The 17,875-nt window shown below is 38.8% G+C and overlaps 1 protein-coding gene across 6 annotated transcripts in view; it reads left to right on the top strand.

Moving 5' to 3' along the window:
- The window catches only part of nAChRbeta2 (nicotinic acetylcholine receptor beta2), a 50,993-nt gene that overhangs the window by 2,694 nt on the left and 30,424 nt on the right, over positions 1 to 17,875 (top strand). For 2 of the 6 annotated variants that reach the window (XM_022077689.2, XM_087340766.1), the window contains exons 2-8: positions 474 to 628; positions 1,845 to 1,889; positions 2,705 to 2,814; positions 3,308 to 3,488; positions 3,751 to 3,907; positions 6,851 to 7,154; positions 16,690 to 16,848. In XM_022077689.2, the coding sequence (XP_021933381.1) occupies positions 474 to 628; positions 1,845 to 1,889; positions 2,705 to 2,814; positions 3,308 to 3,488; positions 3,751 to 3,907; positions 6,851 to 7,154; positions 16,690 to 16,848 (1,111 nt within the window). Of the gene's footprint in view, positions 1 to 473; positions 629 to 1,425; positions 1,447 to 1,587; positions 1,607 to 1,844; positions 1,890 to 2,704; positions 2,815 to 3,307; positions 3,489 to 3,750; positions 3,908 to 4,689; positions 4,741 to 6,850; positions 7,159 to 16,689; positions 16,849 to 17,875 lie in introns of those variants that run through there. The other 4 variants (XM_087340767.1, XM_022077698.2, XM_087340768.1 and 1 more) reach the window with 4 other exon arrangements.

Below are 17,875 nucleotides of genomic sequence, written 5' to 3' on the forward strand. Positions count from 1 at the left end.
GCTCGGAAACAAAGCGTTGAAGAAAATTTATTGACCTAAGTGAGAGGAAGTAACCAGGTAACATAAAAAAATACACAGCGAGAATCTTCATAATAGCCTGTGTAACAATCAGCAGGTATTATTAGGACGATCGAATTCAAATGGTGAGATGGACGGAGAATTTAGTATTTATGGCGACTGAAGATATCAGTATAAAATGTTATCCTTGAAACCTGAAAGAAAAAATATTGTTTGGGTAATCAGGAGGATGGTATTGAAAAGAATCTTACAGGAATACGGTGTAAGGATTTGGGCTTGATTCACATAGCTTAGGATAGGGGGGGGGGGGGGTTAGTACCGGGCTCTTGTGAACACGATAGTAAACCTTCGAGGTCTTTAAAGAGCCGGGAATGTTTAGACCAACTGAGCGACTGTTAGTTCCTCAAGACGTGCTCTGTTCCATGGAGTTAGCTCGTGATTTGTGGGCACTTTAGGGTTGAAGTCTGTGACCTACGAGGCGAACCCAGATGCGAAGCGGCTGTACGACGACCTAATGAGCAACTACAATCGTCTGATCAGACCAGTCAGCAACAACTCGGACACTCTCACGGTCTGGCTGGGTCTCAAACTATCCCAACTCATCGAGGTGGTGAGTAACCTTCCACACAACATACGAAGTATCCACGGCGATGTGAATATAGATGATATTCTGGGTAAAACTGATGATGGAAGCAGTATGTTCCTGTCAAATGTTGGTACATAGCCAAAATACCACACGGCGCACCAATCCAGAATATCATCTCTAATGAATTTAACTTTTACTCAATTTGGTGTTGTTGTTCATTGCCAGTGATATGATTTTCTTACTTGATAATATCGTACTCATTTCATAAAAGGCACAAAATTTAAGAACCAAGACACGTCCTACAAGCAGTAGATTATCAGATTATTGGAAATGAATTTTTAGATTCTAAAACAAAAATAAGATGGCTGTCTTCTCCGTTGTAGCACCGTGTAGTCTGGTACAAGTTTAGCATAGTTTCAGAGGTCGTTGCTGCCTCCGTGGACAACCCAGAAGACAGCCATCTTCGAAAAGCAGTGAAAATATAAAATCCTACTGAATACAAAAATGTCAAAATATTGGTATTATTGGCCAAATACTCTCGGTGAACATATTTATAAGACCTATAGCTATACAGCATCCTCTGATATTCCATGTGGAATCGCTAACTTTTGCACTTCTTCAATTCATTTAACACTGTAAGGCAAAAATAATGTAATGCTTCGTAGTTTAAAACTTTTTGAGCTTTCACACAGACTTTGTGACTTGTCCAGTTCAGAAAGACTTCTGAATTTATGAGTGAATTCGTTTAGACAGACTCCTTGGAAGGGTGATGAGCCCAGCGCAAGGTATCTGTCTACACAAGACAACGTAATACAGAAAGGCCCGGACGGACACAAATCCAGGTCTGGAATGAATTTATCCAAAGACCCGAACGTTCGAATGGGGAAGATCCACGTCTTAGACTACTGTTGTGTTCAGCATTGTATTATAACAGCTATTCACAAAAACTGTAAAGATTTTAACGTGATGATATTATGGAAATAGAAGGCTTACCTGTACATGGTATAGGCCTGTGCTTGAACTACGTACTTTACTTATTATATTTATTATTATTTATTTAGTGCTCTGTCTGACGACAGGTCCATATGAACAGGATCCTTCCATCCTTTTCTCGGATCGGGACCTGTTCATATACGTTCTTGGCAGATGATTCAGAAGTGGTTTGCCATTGCCTTCTTCTGGTACTTTACTTAGTGTAAAATAATTCGATTTCAGACATTTTTGTTTCCTTCTGTTTCAGAATTTGAAGAACCAAGTTATGACGACGAATTTATGGGTCCAGCAGGTGAATATAATAATTATTTCTAAGAATATATTGATGCATGAACGTTAGTGGAACTACTTAAAATGACAAATAGTTCCTGTAGTGACACAATTTAAACGTCGCAATATTTTAGCGTTACCTTTGGGCGTCAGTCTATTAGTTTTGGTGTATACATTCGTAGTGCACTCTCTACAGACAAAATAAAATTTGTATATTCGAATTACACTGGCAGAAAGATCACAATATTATATTAAAAACAAAATGTTGATTAGGTTGAACTACGACAACTGCCTCAAATCGTTATTAACGTTATCTCAAATAGAAGTATCGTAATATTTACACCAGCCCATGCTATTATTAAATTTAATTAATTATAACACTAGTTCATATTATGAAGATAAATTTTCTTGTTTGAAACATAATTGTCATTGACAGTTTCTAAAACGAGCCCCAGGAGTGAACAGTTGTGTAATTCATGAGCAGACAACACATGTTGCTTCCTCACTCTAGCTATCATTACCCCGAACCGCTTGTTTATAAACAAAGTGCCAGTAGCAGGCAATGATCATTCAATGTTTGTTGAAGATTGTACAGACAGGACGGAAATAAGATGCTAGCACCTGCCCCATTATTTCCACTTCTCCCCGTGTTTGACGTCATCACAGGCACAGCTAGACTGAACGCGGTGTATCCTGCCAAGGACTCTGCTATCAATGTTCATTTTCATCGTTGCAAACGATCTCAATTATTTGATACGTTCTCGTTGGAAACTTTGCCACATTAAAAGCTGGTGTGGTTAAATAGGAATGGTATGGCGTGTTGTGTTTATGTTTTAGAAATGGAAAGATTACAAACTTCATTGGGAGCCAGAGGACTATGGCGGTGTTGAGATGCTATACGTCCCGTCGGAGCACATTTGGCTACCCGACATCGTGCTTTATAACAAGTAGGTTGGCTCGCTCTTTGGCTCCACGTGCTAGAAGGACATATCAAGAGAATTACTGTTTTACGAGATCTAAATTCTTACGCTTATCTGCACTAATAAATTTGCATTTATTCCAAAATATAACTGTCAGCGTCTCTGCGTAGACCAGCATCAGCATTACACCCTTCTGACATACATTCCACTGTTTTTTGTTGTTTCTAAATGTCTCCGATTATGCAAATATGTTGATATGCCCTTCTGGCACGATGCTCTTGATATTTAGATTGCAGTGGTAATTTCGCGTAGTCCTGTAGGTAATTTACCAATGTTTTGGAAAGACCTGCTGCTGATACTCGCTTACTAATGGACCGTCTAACTATTCAATTAACTAACCGTATGACTAAATGACTAGGAAAATAATTAACTAATTAGAAAACTGATGGAATAAATATCTTAAGTTAAGTTGAATGATAAATTATTGGTACAACATAAACGCATTGACATTTGTTTACAGTGCGGACGGCAATTATGAGGTCACACTAATGACAAAGGCGACCCTCAAGCACACGGGAGAAGTGTACTGGAAGCCTCCAGCGATCTACAAATCCTCCTGCGAGATTAATGTTGAGTATTTCCCATTTGATCAGCAAAGCTGCATCATGAAGTTCGGTTCCTGGACTTACAATGGCTTCCAGGTGAGGAGTATGTCCACTTTCAGCTTTCTTCCCTTCATTATTCTGTGACATTTGGGCCATGTTATGATAGTACTGGAAGTAGTGTTCGCAGGCGTAGAACGAGCTTTGACATACGTGTATAAAGTTAGGAGGCAAGTACTCTCAGGGTGACTACACTTAATTTTAACAAGTTACAGTGTATTATTTTTTTAAAATAAATCATTCTGATTATATCTGACTTTCTGGACTCTCTTGAATGTACGATTTTTGTCAAACCCTATAGGTTGACTTGAAACACATGGACCAGCAACCGGGAAGTAACCTGGTGAATGTTGGTATTGACCTGAGCGAGTTCTACTTATCTGTAGAATGGGACATTCTGGCAGTCCCTGCGCGAAGGAATGAAGAATACTACCCCTGTTGTGCAGAGCCTTATTCCGGTAAGTTCATTCGAATTTCTATACGTGTCCGCTAATTCGCTCTTGATAACGGGGCGACCGCACACACAATACAAAAGCGTGTAAAAAAAACAAACCACGCAATGTCTAAATTACGAACACAAGTGAAGAAAAATACATTCATAACAAGGAATAAATATAGGTTAATCCTTTTAATTCAGTGTATATTTTTGTTTCAAGAACAAAATTATTTGTATCATTGCGTGTTATTTTCATAAAGTGAACTCTGAAGCCTAGTTGGAAGACATTTATATCCACCTTTGACAACAGTTGTACCTGGTTTAATTTCTCCGTAGTTTTTGAATTTAAAAAAATTCGTCTCTTTTTGTCCATTCTTACGCTGTATTGCAAAGGAATGGTAGACTTTTGTGCCGCTATAAATACAAATAACTAACCCTATTTAGATTTTCCAGAATGTAATTGCCTCAGTTCGAGACGGCATAAATTACGGATAATAATGTGGTATTAACAAGTGTTTGATTTTTTAATATGTATATTTAATTTTATATAATCATTCTTCCAAACCAGCGGTGTACTTGGCAAAAGCTCGCGGCACACCGGTTGAGAACCACTGGTCTAATGTTACGAGTTGGGTGTAGCTCAGTCAAACTACGGACAGGAAAACTTGTGCAGAACTCTTCCACTAACAATGAAATAGTTACCAGAATTTGTTAACCGCTGGAGACATATATACCAAGAGCGAAGCTTAAAACCATTAACTATAGCATAGTGTGGCTAAGTGTCTTAGTGTTTACATTAACGATTTAGCGGCTAGCACCGTGTTCAGCTGGAGTGTTAGTAAAACTGCGTCACAAGTATGTACATATATATTAAAGTAATTGCTATAGTTTGATGAAGTTTGGCTTCTCTTTGCTAGATTGTCTAAATTAAGTTGGAGTTAATTATTCAGTTACTAAACGTGTTTGTTTAAATCCCGCGTATCTTTAAAGTCTTTAAAGCTGCTGCATTATAATCTCAACCTGCTGTAATCTTGTGTGCCTCCGCGATATGATTTAAACCGAAAGCAAGAACACGCTTTTCCCAAACTTTTGATCATGCGTTTAGGATTCGAAACACAGGCGTAACTCCAAAACAACAAATCATCGCTATTACGAACACTAAAACACAACAACTGGTGAAATTGGCGACTGAAAAGTATGATTGATTGTGCAGTTTTTAATAAGCGATCTCGCAGTGATGCATTGAACATCGCATTCATATAATATGTTTAGGCTGTTTATTATCTCCTCTGTACCGTATAAAAGACAAACAATTCTGGCAGACTGGGAGATGAAATGTAATTTTCAGATAAAAATGTGATACAAGCCTGCAATGTGAACGAAATAAAACTGCCAACGCAAGAGTTTTGTGCAGAAATGGGGGGGGGGATAGAACTTCTGTTTGATGTACGTTGACTGGTACTTTAATTTTTAATAATTGCGTCCAGCGAAAGTTTCCTTTGTGGAAAACTAATATTAGCTTAAAGTGATGGTTATAAAAAATCTGTGTGAAACTCTCATAGAGCTCTGGGTTTCTGAGGAACACAAATTTGGAATAACTGACGTGGACTGTTTGAGGAACTATGGCTGAAATGTACCGGTGTTCCTGAATAATTCCTTTCGGATCAATTAAACATTTTTATTACTTTTTAAAGCGGGACTAAAGACTCTGTGTTCACCTGACAGCATTGTATAGAAATACAGAGACGTGTAGATGGCTGTTAGCAGACTTTTATATTTTGAAGATTGCTGTCTTCTTGGTTGTTGCGCCGTGAAGTCTGGTAGAAGTTTACCTACGTTTGAGAGGTCCTGGCTGCCTCTATCGTCAGGGTGATGACTCGTCGCCCTGATGATGGAGGCAGCCAGGAACTCTGAAACGTCGGTAAACTTCTATCATATTACACGGCGCAACAACCCAGAAGACAGCAATCTTCAGACTCACCGCCGTGGAAACCTCAAATCCGATACAGACGCTCATGTTTTGTTACAAAGAATTAGTTGTCAGCGGTCTAGATTCCCGCGACATTAACTGATGCGCAAATTGTCGTGGGGAAGTCGTAACAGAGTACAGGCATACAAATATGTAATCACATACTTTACCATGGGGTTACGGTAGGATGGGTCTTGATGATCTGGATCGTTGAACATTCATGGTCCATGTGTTACATGAGTGTATATGATGATCATCAATATGGTACTGTACATTACACGAAGTTCAATACAATGTAGCCTGGTTTATGTGGTATGTAATCCAAAAGGCTCTCAGATTAAAGCGATAATCCCATTAAATCTCCCACGTGAATGAATCTAAATACACGCACATTTAGTGTCAAAGTGATTAACTTGGTTGTACGTTACCGGTGTCTTATTCCGACTTTGTCGATAGTAGTTAGACGTGGGACCTCGGGTCGGGAGAGCTGACAGACAGTGGTTTAAGTGGTTAAACACGGCTCTGTTTGCATCGGATGTGTCCTAGATACCGCCGTGGTACTCTAAAACACAGAAAGTGTGTAACCTGTCTGTTTTCAAAACGCACGGGCATTTGTTTATCTCACTGGTGTTAGTTACGTTGAGTTGGCGGAGTGACCCTTGATAAATTTATTCTTAAATGGCGTTGACACACAACACGTGTGCGCATGATAGTGGTTATGCCTCTATTTCCGACACCTTTGTTAAAGCGACGTGACGGCAAAGCAGGTATTCAGTATCAAATAACATTCTGCGCGGCAGTGTTCGCTCTATTGTCACACTTAACACGCTGTTGCTGAAACTGCTCGTATAATGTAGAGGTGTTATTCTGGGCGGTGGTACTGAGCAGGGGACGTGCAGAACGTGTCATACGCACCCCCTCCTTATTTAAGACGCCAGGACAGATGATGGGAACAGTACACAGACGGTAAACGTAACAATGTAATTGCTATTGCAGACATCACGTTCAACTTGACGATGCGCCGAAAGACTCTGTTCTACACTGTGAACCTCATCATCCCCTGCGTTGGAATCACGTTCCTCACTGTGCTGGTGTTCTACTTGCCTTCCGACTCGGGCGAGAAGGTGTCGCTCTGCGTCTCCATCCTCCTGTCACTCACAGTGTTCTTTCTGCTGCTCGCTGAAATCATCCCACCAACATCTCTAGCGGTACCTCTGCTGGGCAAGTACCTGCTCTTCACCATGATACTCGTCACGCTGTCCATCTCCATTACCGTCTTCGTCCTCAATGTTCATTTCCGGTAAGTCTTTAATATGTGTACTGTCCAGTTAGGTTATGTTATTAATCAATGCCGTGGACCCGGATACAGCAGGGACCAGAGGACAGGAAATGTTCCAGAAATAATTTAATTCACACTGCAGCGATATTACAACTTTTTATTTTTGTACACACTTTTGTTACAAAAATAATGATATGAATAATATTTATAAGAGTAATGAGCATCTGGGAAAATATTTGACATTAGCTTTTGGACAAGATGGTGAGATGACTGTGATGGCTTATTGTGTAGATATATAAACATGATTTTATTTTGGTACTCGACTCTTACGCTGCAGTTGGAATAAGTCTATAAATTATAAATATATAAACATGTAATTTCATGGAGCACAGTTCTTCAGAAACTAATAGTCGCTAAGCTAAGACAAGAAGTTACCTGCCCTTTATTGAACCCTAAGGTTCATTACCGTGTTTATCTCAAGAGCACGTCACTGATCCTGCCTGAGTCAGATGAATCCAGTCTACACCCTAAACCCTGTTTCTTTATAGAATAAATTTTAATATTTCTCTGCGTTATACACCCAAAGCTTCGAAGTGGTGTCTCCCCTTCAGACATTCTAACCAACATGCTGCATGAATTGTTCCCACCCATGATCTAACAACCCTAACAATATCTGATATACAGAACACATTATGGCGCGTAGTGTTCAATTTCCTCCAGCTTCGTTCCATTTTTCACCTTCTGAATCAAGTATTTAACTCGGAACTCTTTTTGCAAGTACTCAATCTATGTTCCTCCCTTAATGTGAGAGACCGAGTCTTACGTTCATAAGAACAAACAATATAAAATAACTTTTTGAATTGAATACGTGGACCAAAATAAATAAGGTGATACCATTGATTATTAAAAGTTCTAATATAGTTAAGGCATAGTTTTATTGAGAAGGTTAAGTCGTATTGAATTGAACTGGCTAAGGATGAGACACAATGGTGGGCTTTGTTATTAAGCGTATTTTAAATTTGAGTTCTGATACCAATGCAAGATTGGAGTTACCAGTTACAAAGCCGATATTTATTGAGTCGCAGTAACACTGTGCATTTTGAAAATAGTGGCTGAAACTCCATTTGCCAATTAAAAGCGCCCGGATTCTGTATAGCAGGTGCCTGATTCATGAATGGCTGCCTGCCTATTTTTCTTTGTACGCGTTACTGAAACCGACACATCGACTCAACATATATCAATACCACTACAGGAGCGGTGAAATCCACAAGAAGATTTGTATGCGACTTCAATCAGTACACATGAAAGAAGATTCTTTCGAGAGGTACAGCTCTTGATCTGTTGCTCTGCGGAAAAAGTTTCTATTGCAGGAATTCTGAAAGACTATTTACTATCTTGAGACAGGTTACTGATACGCACTGTAAAATTAAACCTTCAAGGTAGTTAGAATAATTTTCCTCTTTTCAGATATTCATGCCAAGATATTCACAAAAGTACATATCACAAATAGTTTATTTTATCAGACTTATATTGTGTTTATTAACTAATTAATTATACCAATTGTAATTGGTCAAAGGATGTTTTCATATATAGCGTAAGATTATTATTAGACAATAAATAACAAATATGTTGTTTCTCTTGGCTTTAGTATTGCGTTCGTAACTCAGCTGAACTTAGTTTTGCGTTTCGATCCCATTTTACTGTAACAGCCTTGCAGCTTGTGTAACACATTAACATACACAGATCTTCCCTGTCTTTTGTAATATACTAACGCAAAAACCAACAGAAACCATAGCTTTGGTCTGGGTAGAACAGACCGGTCCTAATGTTCTAGGATTAACATCCATTTTGCGTTTTGCTTGAACTAAAAGTACGGAGTGCGTCATGAAACGTTCTGAGGTAGTGTTCACTTATCTGCAATATACAGTAATACTAATTACCATTTTCATAAGCATTTTGTTATTAAAATGATCGGCCATTTGTTTTGAGACTTGCGTGACTGTTCATGTCTGCAGGAAACGTTTATAGTCTGAGTATGCTACAACGGTTGTACATTTGGTTTCCTCTGACGCCGTGATTAATATGTCTGCGTTTTTTTCTTATGGAACGCCTTACTATAATTTGAAAAGCACAGCGTTTTTTGCCAGTTATACTGCGTCTCGAGCAACTTGGTTTGCGCAGTAGAACACTGTGAGTGTCTGGTGTAGTGGTAGTGTTTCTGACTGCACTGATAAATGAACTTATTTGCCAGTGACATAGTGAAGCGATTTAGTGACTGTTCTATTTATGGCTTTTCGCCAGGAACTTGTCACTACTGTTATTACATTGGCTGCTGCTTTTTTTATATTTTACGTCGGTACATCTCACCAATTTAAGAAACTTTGTTACACGCGAGTTTTATTGAAATGTTGTATTATTAAATTACTGAGCGAAGTACCCAGGTCATTAATATTGGATTTAGTCAACACCCATGGCTACATTAGCATCTCCCGAACCGCGCTGTGCTAGCTGCCAGCTAATGAACGCTGATTATGGCCAGTACTCGAAAGGAGAGCACTTCAGGCGGCTACGTGCACAGTTTTAATCCGCTTTAATTTATAATTTATTTGTAGTCATGTTGTCTATACGAAAATAAATTGCAGGTCTGCGAAGAATACTGCAGTGTACAGAACTTCTGGGAGATTGTCTTCCTGTCTGAGAACAGACCGGGTACTTAGGTGACACATGCTAAATAGAATTTTGATATTGTAGTCCTCAGAGACCAGAGCACGAACTATTTTCGATACGAAATAGTCTATTGTCCATTCATTGATGAGACTCGAAAGTGTATTTTTCTGGATTTAATAATCTTTAACACAATTTCAAATTGACGTTGCCAGATACATGGATTGTACGGCAACTGTTTTGATAAGATAGGGTAACTATGGATGCCTTCAACTTTAAAATAGGATGTCTTTGGTGGTCTTCTGAGCTGTGACGCAGAATGCTTTTATAGGTTAGGTTACGACCTTCTTAATGAAATGTTGAGGACCACACGGCGTCAAAACTAAGTAAACATCGATAAACGTCTTCATCGCTATGAGAAATTCACATATCATTAGTATATTTGAACTTGACACGTGATTAGGAACTTAATAATTTGTACTATTTACCACATATTATTAGGGTCATCTAGTCAAAATGGATGTTATGAGAAGGGCATGTAGTACGCATGAGTTAGTTGAGAAACGCATCGTCTTAGGCGAAGGCCGAATTGCGGAATTTTTTGAAAGCGGTAATTAACTGTTGGGTATTGTAAAAGAAGGCGAGGAATGATTGCTAGCTGAGCGAATGTCAGCTTGTCGATAACTGTTCCTTAAAGTTAGTCGATAAATGTATTAATCACTTTGTTTAAAAATGTAATGTAATCATTTGGTCACTTTTGCTCATTAATTAATATATTTTTCATAAATACTGAATCGCTCTGATTGGTTGTTTCAACTTTGATCTTCGGAACGAATGTGTTAATTTTATTAGTTTTCCTTTCATATGAATCTACCGTACTTAGAGTGGTATGAAGTGATTTGTAATATATAGGCAGAAACACGCGTTCTATAAACATTAAGCAATAAATTACCAGACATACACGAGTACAGAAAGAATCAAATAGGTCATTCTGATTCACCGGAGTGTTAATCTGTTTTACCGCCGGGTCGCTCACAGAGTTACGACGTGTGTGTGGACGCACTTCAGTGCGAATGTTCAAGCGGCAGACCCACTTTTATTTCCTGTTTTTTATTGCCAATTTTAATTGCAGCTTCAAAAGTTGCTAGTTAATTTTTACATTGTGCCACAATGGACAGACGTTGCTAACAATGGCATTTAATGCTCGTGTTACTGTGCTAAAAATTAATTAAATGGTTTCCAATTAGTCGACCCTATTTTATGTCAATTTAAAAGGTAGTATTAAAAGGGGGCCTCATGTGAGTGTAATTGGTAGGATTTAAATATTGGCCAATTAGTGTACGAACTACCGCCTTTCTGTTTATGTAATTTATGTCAAGCTGGATATTTAATTTTTGTCATCTAGTCACAAATGAATTTACTCTCGGAAAAACTAAAAGTTATGAACAAAGTGAATATTAAAAGTGGTATTGTGATATGATACTTATAATTTTTTAATTACAAGTCAGACGCGCAAATTGGTTAGAGAAACGAGTTAATAATCTACAGAACCCGTCAATAATATTTAAAACTCCAGTTCCTAGTTCCCCACTCCATTAAAATCTACATTAGTTAATGCTGTTTATAACTAAACCAAACTAACATATAAAATACATTCTGTGTGCAAAATCAGAATTATTAGATTTTAAAGTAGGAGGTACATGAAGTTACCACTGTGATTTATATGGTACGTAATTTATTTTCCAGATACGAATACATTAAAACGTGTCTGTTTTTGAGTTACGCTTACCTGCTATTGTCGCCCCAGAAAAATGTAAATTTTTAAGCTCAAATTGTATAATTTCTTCAACGATTATTAATAAGCACTACACCACGTAGACGTATGTGGGAGTGGAGGTTAACTCCAGGCATTCTTAACCTTCGCTCTGGAAGAAAGTGAGTGGCCAGCTTCGCGCCTCTGTCGCTCTACCGGTATAAAAAGAAACCGGTACCTATTGGATTGGCTGGGTTAGCCCAAAAGCCGGCATGGAAGTTCTGGTGAAAAGAAATTTCTGTGGTGCCGGGAATCAAACCCTGGTCATCCAGCCCGCACCGTAGTCACTACACTGGCTGAAGGCGGGACATTGCATGCATTTTTATAGTTTATTTAACGATGTTTTGAATATCTCAGATGGACACAACAAAATATAGTTTTTCAGCCGGTACTGAAGTTACGTTTCACTGAGGTTTTAACAGCATGATTGTGGTTTCCAGATGCAGTGTGCGAACATTAGGCTAGGGAAATATATATATATATATATAACTAGAGACAATGCCGAGTTTACAGTTGCGGTCATAAAGCTTCTAATTTCTTTTCGCTGCAAACTGTACACATACAAACGCCTAAAAAGTGCAGATCACGCTACAATCTCACCTGTTGAGCATGACGTCAGAGTTACAACAAAAAACCGAGTAACAAAGTAGTCTACATTTTGAACTTAATAATGGACGCGTTGAGACAGGAATACTTAATGTGACACAAGAACAAGTGTTCCGAAAGGAAAGGAGAGGCGTGGTAGAAGTAGATATAAAATAAGATTAAACCTCCTTTCAAGAAAATTAGCGAGGAGGAATTAATTCGAGAGAAGACTTCTTGTTACGAAATATCAAATGCTAGGTAGTTCCTCCTTAATAGGATTAAAATCTACAAGTTTGATCAACAAATCGTCACAAAAGTGACAATGGTGTCTTTGTTAGGTATTTATCTCTATTGCGATGCCCGGCTTAATCTGAACACGAAAACATCAATTGTTTTTGACGTTTTGAGCATTTTCTGTTTGTATAGGAATGTACTTAAAGGCCTAGCATAATTAAAACGAAGAACAAAATCACTAAGAGATTCTGTTGGTACTTTGGAATTGTAGAGATTTAATTCTGGCAGCTTCGTGTTGAGTCTCATCAGACCGGGTGAAGGATTTGTCCCATTCAAAAAATTGCTTTGTTCCGTTCGCCCTCCAGTTTTAAGTTGTTTTGAGTCTAGGAGGCTTAGACAGGCTGAGGTAGCAGCTAAGATGGGGTTGCAAGAATTGCACTAAGATTTAGGCGAGTAAACCTCTTGGGGAACGTCGAATTTTAAAAATTGATGTTGAGGGAGTATAAGATTCTGTAGTGTGGAGTTTCCACAATTCTTGTAATTTGTGTAGTGGACAAAGTTGACAAGCTACACTGATATTAATAAATTTAATATGGAATCCGAGGGGCAGAAACTGGACCCGACTGTATGAGGAAGTAAGGATTCTCATGTTTGAAGAAAATGCTGGCCAGGTTTAGCAACCCGATCAATCCCCATGATATCGCTGTACATTTACCCGACTCTGTAGACACAACTATTTGTCAGCTCACTGCAAACACAAACGTTATCGGCATTAGCTGTTTTCTAAAACTTGCGCTAATCGTAGGTCTGTATACTGCATTCCTGTCAGCTCACGAAAAAAAAAGATCAAAGCCACACGTGTCACTGCGCCACCAATGGGGCTTTGAGACTTACGTTACAATCCCAAAGATTTACCTAACGTCACAAAAACTTTCATGTCCTTTTTTCACGAGAGTGGACAAACGTGAGTTGACAGTGTGACTGGAATGCCGATAAGGCTAGATTACGTCATGGATCGACAGGACCCTAATATAAAGTTTAAAACCCAGGAACTTTATCTGCGAAGATCGCTGTATTCTTAGTTGCAGCGTCATGTAATCTAGCAGACGTTCACCGTCTCAGAGGCCATTTGCTGCCTCCATCATCAGGGCCGTGAGAATCTAAAATCCAACTTTAATATGTTTGTAGTTCTACTTGGAACGTGCTGTATCGATTTGGTAATCGACCGAAAATATTAGAATTTCTATTCATACAAAAGTGTTGGTGACAAAATGATTTGCCTGTCGTATAACGAAGAAAGGCAGTAGTACCTTTCTTCAGAAGCTATTCGTCGCTCAGTTAGTCAAGGAGTTTACGCCTTCTAAAGAACCTAAAAGTTCATTACGATGTATGCTACAGTCCGCCACTCGTCCTCCTCCTGAGTCAGATGTATCTAGTGGCGATGTCGGTCTTAAGGGTGTGGACTTGTAGGTAGATACCAACGTTTTGGAGAAACATGCTGCCTCCATCTTCATGTCCACATGACGTTACTACCAAGAGGACCGATATCAACATGTTAGCAGCCGTGTGAACCTCAGATCTCAAACAGATATGTGCAGTATTTGATGTCATGCTATATTTTTTCAAGATCCGTCTTAATATTATCCCTCTACTGCTAGGTCTACAAAGTAGTCTCTTCCCATCTGGGTATTCCCACAAGTAAGATACAAAAGATGAAATTGACTACAGCTGTGGTGGCTTTGTCTGACGATTAACAATAAAATATGACTGCTAAGAAATCGAATAAGCAGTTGTGGACGGCCAACAAGGGGTGGTTCTCTAGCGTGGGGCCTTGGGCGGGGAGCTAGTAACTCATCACAGAAAAATAAACAGCATATTCCGTATTTTTATCCAAGGCTTTGGACTTGAAGAAGGTAAACGAATATCTCTTCCCTGTAAGGTCTGTATTGAGTTACATGCAATCAACATCATTGTATTTATTATTTATAAAGACATTGAGAGAATCAAGGGTATATAACTATTCATTGAAGGGATGCTATCTCTCTGTTTAATTAAGCATCACGACACAAATTGTACGGACGAGTGGAGGTATAGCTCCACGAATTTTTAACTTCATCGCAAATTCGAGAGGAGTGTGGTCAGCTTTGCTCCCGGAACGCCCCCCCCCCTCCCCCGCGGTAACTACTGGATACGAGGCTGGATGGACTTCAAAAGCGGCATTAACGAGGTGATCGGAAGAGAAATCCTCGCCCCTACTTGTAATCGAACCAAAGCCTTCCAGCACGACTGGTACAGTAACACATAAATTAAATTGGATTGTGGAAGGGGATATGGAATTTGAATGAGTGCAGTAAGGATGGAGAAAAATGTCCTTTGTGTGTGGTTCAGATGCAGCCAGTCTCTTTTCCAGGCATACTCGTCTATCATCTTGTTAAAGAAACTTTACACCAACATAGTATTGAGATTTTCCTTGCGTTACCGCAGACAACATTGTTAAAATTTATCAGACGCTGACATCATCATAATAGTGGACCCATGCGAAATAACGAGAATTCTTCATTGACATTTAAAATTTCTGAAGTTGTCATTTATGGAGAGAAATGTAGACTTGCATTTCTATAGAATGAGCATTGAAACACGTGAAATATTGTAATTCGATAAAAGTGACAGACTCCGATGTACATTATCTTCACTACAGGAGCTGGAGTCTTTATATTCCGGTTTCAGACTTTCGTCGTTTACGCGATCGAACCAAGTATTATTTTCCTCATGATATGTCTGTTTTAATATTATCTGTGTTATAGCTATTGAATTTTGTAATTTTCTTTTTTATTCGTTTTAAATTTCTCCAAATCGTTTCTGATCTCTTGACAATTATTATAAATCCATTGACCGATCTTACGAATTGGATTTCTGCCGCGTTGAACTTCAGTTAAGTGGACACAATGATCTTCTGCCTCTTTTTTCAAGCGTTCGTTAAATGTACTAGTCAATTTCATCTACATTCCTCACTGCATTTGCAAACCACATTATTTTTATTCAAATGAAGGGCTGTGGGAAAACACAACATTTAAGTTTAATTCTGAATCAAAATATAAAATAAGCAAGCAAACAAACTATTAACACCATAAAAAAGACACTATTGCCAAACGCGTTTCAACCTCAAGAGGTCATCATCATCAGTGGCAACAGGGAAATTAATTAATTTAATCAAAATGGTTTAATATTGGTTTAGGAAACAAATCATGAAGTAGAGTATTTTACAAAAGCATATCAAGCAACACTACACTAGATGTTGGTTTCACAGGAGTTGAACTCTGCACTCTGAATCAAGAGAATGATTTTGGTAATCCTGTGTTTGTCACTTGCTGTCAAAAGTAAATATGTCTGACAGTTTCTTAATACTACAGAATATTTTATTCAAAACGCAACCCTAACTGCTAGATGAACCCGTTCATGCACAAAACGACGAAACAAATGAGGGCATTTGTCAAACGCAAACACATTCTGTGTTCCGTAATTTCATTACCACTCGGCGTATTGTTGTTTTATTCAGCACTTGTTCTTCAGGATACGAATTGTTAAAATCCTTAATAGACAAATGATTTCCATGCGAAGTAATGTCATTAACGAATACACGTTTCAAGTAGGATTAGACGTTTTCACGCTGGTGAGTACGAAGATGGCTGTCTTCTGGGTTGTTGGGCCGTATAGTCTGATAGAAGTTTACCGACGTTTCAGAGGCCCTTGCTGCGTCGATCTTTAGAGAAATGAGTGATGATAGAGACAGTAAGGACCTCTGAAACTTAAACTAAACGTGAGGTGAACTTCTCAGACTACACTGCGCTACAACACAGATGACACATCTTAACAAACATTTCGCTCGTGAATAGCTACTGCTCAACTGGCTTGACCAGCGGCCTAGCAACCAAGGTGACCTTGAATCAATGTTACGGTGTGTTGCTGGCAGGTGGCGTTGATGGCTATTTAATTTTTGTAACGCAGCGAGTGTTTGCTGTTGGGTTAAGTTTTAAATATTTCACTGTGGAAGATATCAGCGCAAAACTGTTTTCGTGTATAAGATGGATGTATTGACTGAATAGGTACAGTCCGCGACTGTAATCTTGAGACTTGCGGGGGGAGGAAGTGGGGTGGAGGAAGGGGGAAAGATAGCGTCTGCCTTTAACGCTACGGACTTAATGCATTCCTTGCAAGTCTCAAGATTACAGTCGTGGAATATATTTTTATCGCTTGTTTCAGTTCTTCTTCCACGCACAAGATGTCTCCGTGGGTGAAGCGTGTCTTCCTAAATTTCATGCCCCGATTGCTTATGATGCGCCGACCACATTATTCGTCGCGGGAAAATATCGAAGAAACAAACTTTTCAGACAACGGCAATACCAACGAAATGGACGTCAGGTAATTTAATAAACTACATAATTTCTATAAATTTTAGAAACAAGAAATTCGTTCGTTCAATACGCGTTTGTCCCCTGTGCCTATGGTTCAGTCAGTAAAGTGACTTTTGTTAGATTGAGTTTATCCAGCGGCGAATATGAAGATGACTGTCTTCTGGGTTGTTTCGCCGTGCAGTCTGGTAGAAGGCTATCTTCGTTTCAGAGGTGCTGGCGATCGCACTTATGATGGAGGCAGCAAGCACCAATGAAACGTCCACTGAACCATTTGAAGACTGAAGCATTTATATATAATATATAAAAATTAAATTTCTGCTGGAAAGCGAACATAATTTTTCTCCGGCGCAAAACACCAATTTTTTAATGGTGTTTAAATAAAGTATCCCTGTTTGTTCGGAGAATAATTAAAAAATCACGAATACATTCCGTGGGGAAGGTGGAATTATTGTTGAGTGTTAAAATCAATGGTAGAGTGCTTTATAGGTTTAAACGTTTTTCGTTATTTTTGGCATAAAATACGAAGACGCATGGGAGAATAACTTTACTGCGTCTAAATGTGTATTCCTCTATGTGACAAACATGTGATTAAAACGCCCAAGGCCGATCGAAGCGTCACAGCTGTATCCGGACAGTTGACTGCTTTATCAATCACAAAATATCCATTCTCTCTCATGATATCCTGTTGAAGACTCACTCATTACATGCCCAGTTTCACATAATTCGGCTCTAATTTCCCTTTCCATGTGGTCAATGGTTACATCTATAATTAGTTTTATGATTTCACTGTTAGTAGGGTCAGCGAGAAAGAGTGTTCGGTTACACAGGTAAATAATTAGCTACCGCAGATGTCCGTATATGAATTAATGAACGACCAGATGCAGTATACGTTTCGTTTTGAAATTGAATTTGCATCGTATAACTGGGTAGATGCGAAAGGCTATTACAGTTCAGCGCTAGGAGCATTAGCAACGAGTAAGTGCTATTTATGAGTGCAGTCCAGGCAGTGAGCGAACAAGGACGTTCTAGGCCGC

The sequence above is a fragment of the Zootermopsis nevadensis genome, unplaced genomic scaffold (assembly GCF_977971745.1).
Source record: "Zootermopsis nevadensis isolate Lab colony 2312 unplaced genomic scaffold, Znev_1.0 Znev_ptg000061l, whole genome shotgun sequence".
NCBI classification, from domain to species: Eukaryota; Metazoa; Arthropoda; class Insecta; order Blattodea; family Termopsidae; genus Zootermopsis; species Zootermopsis nevadensis.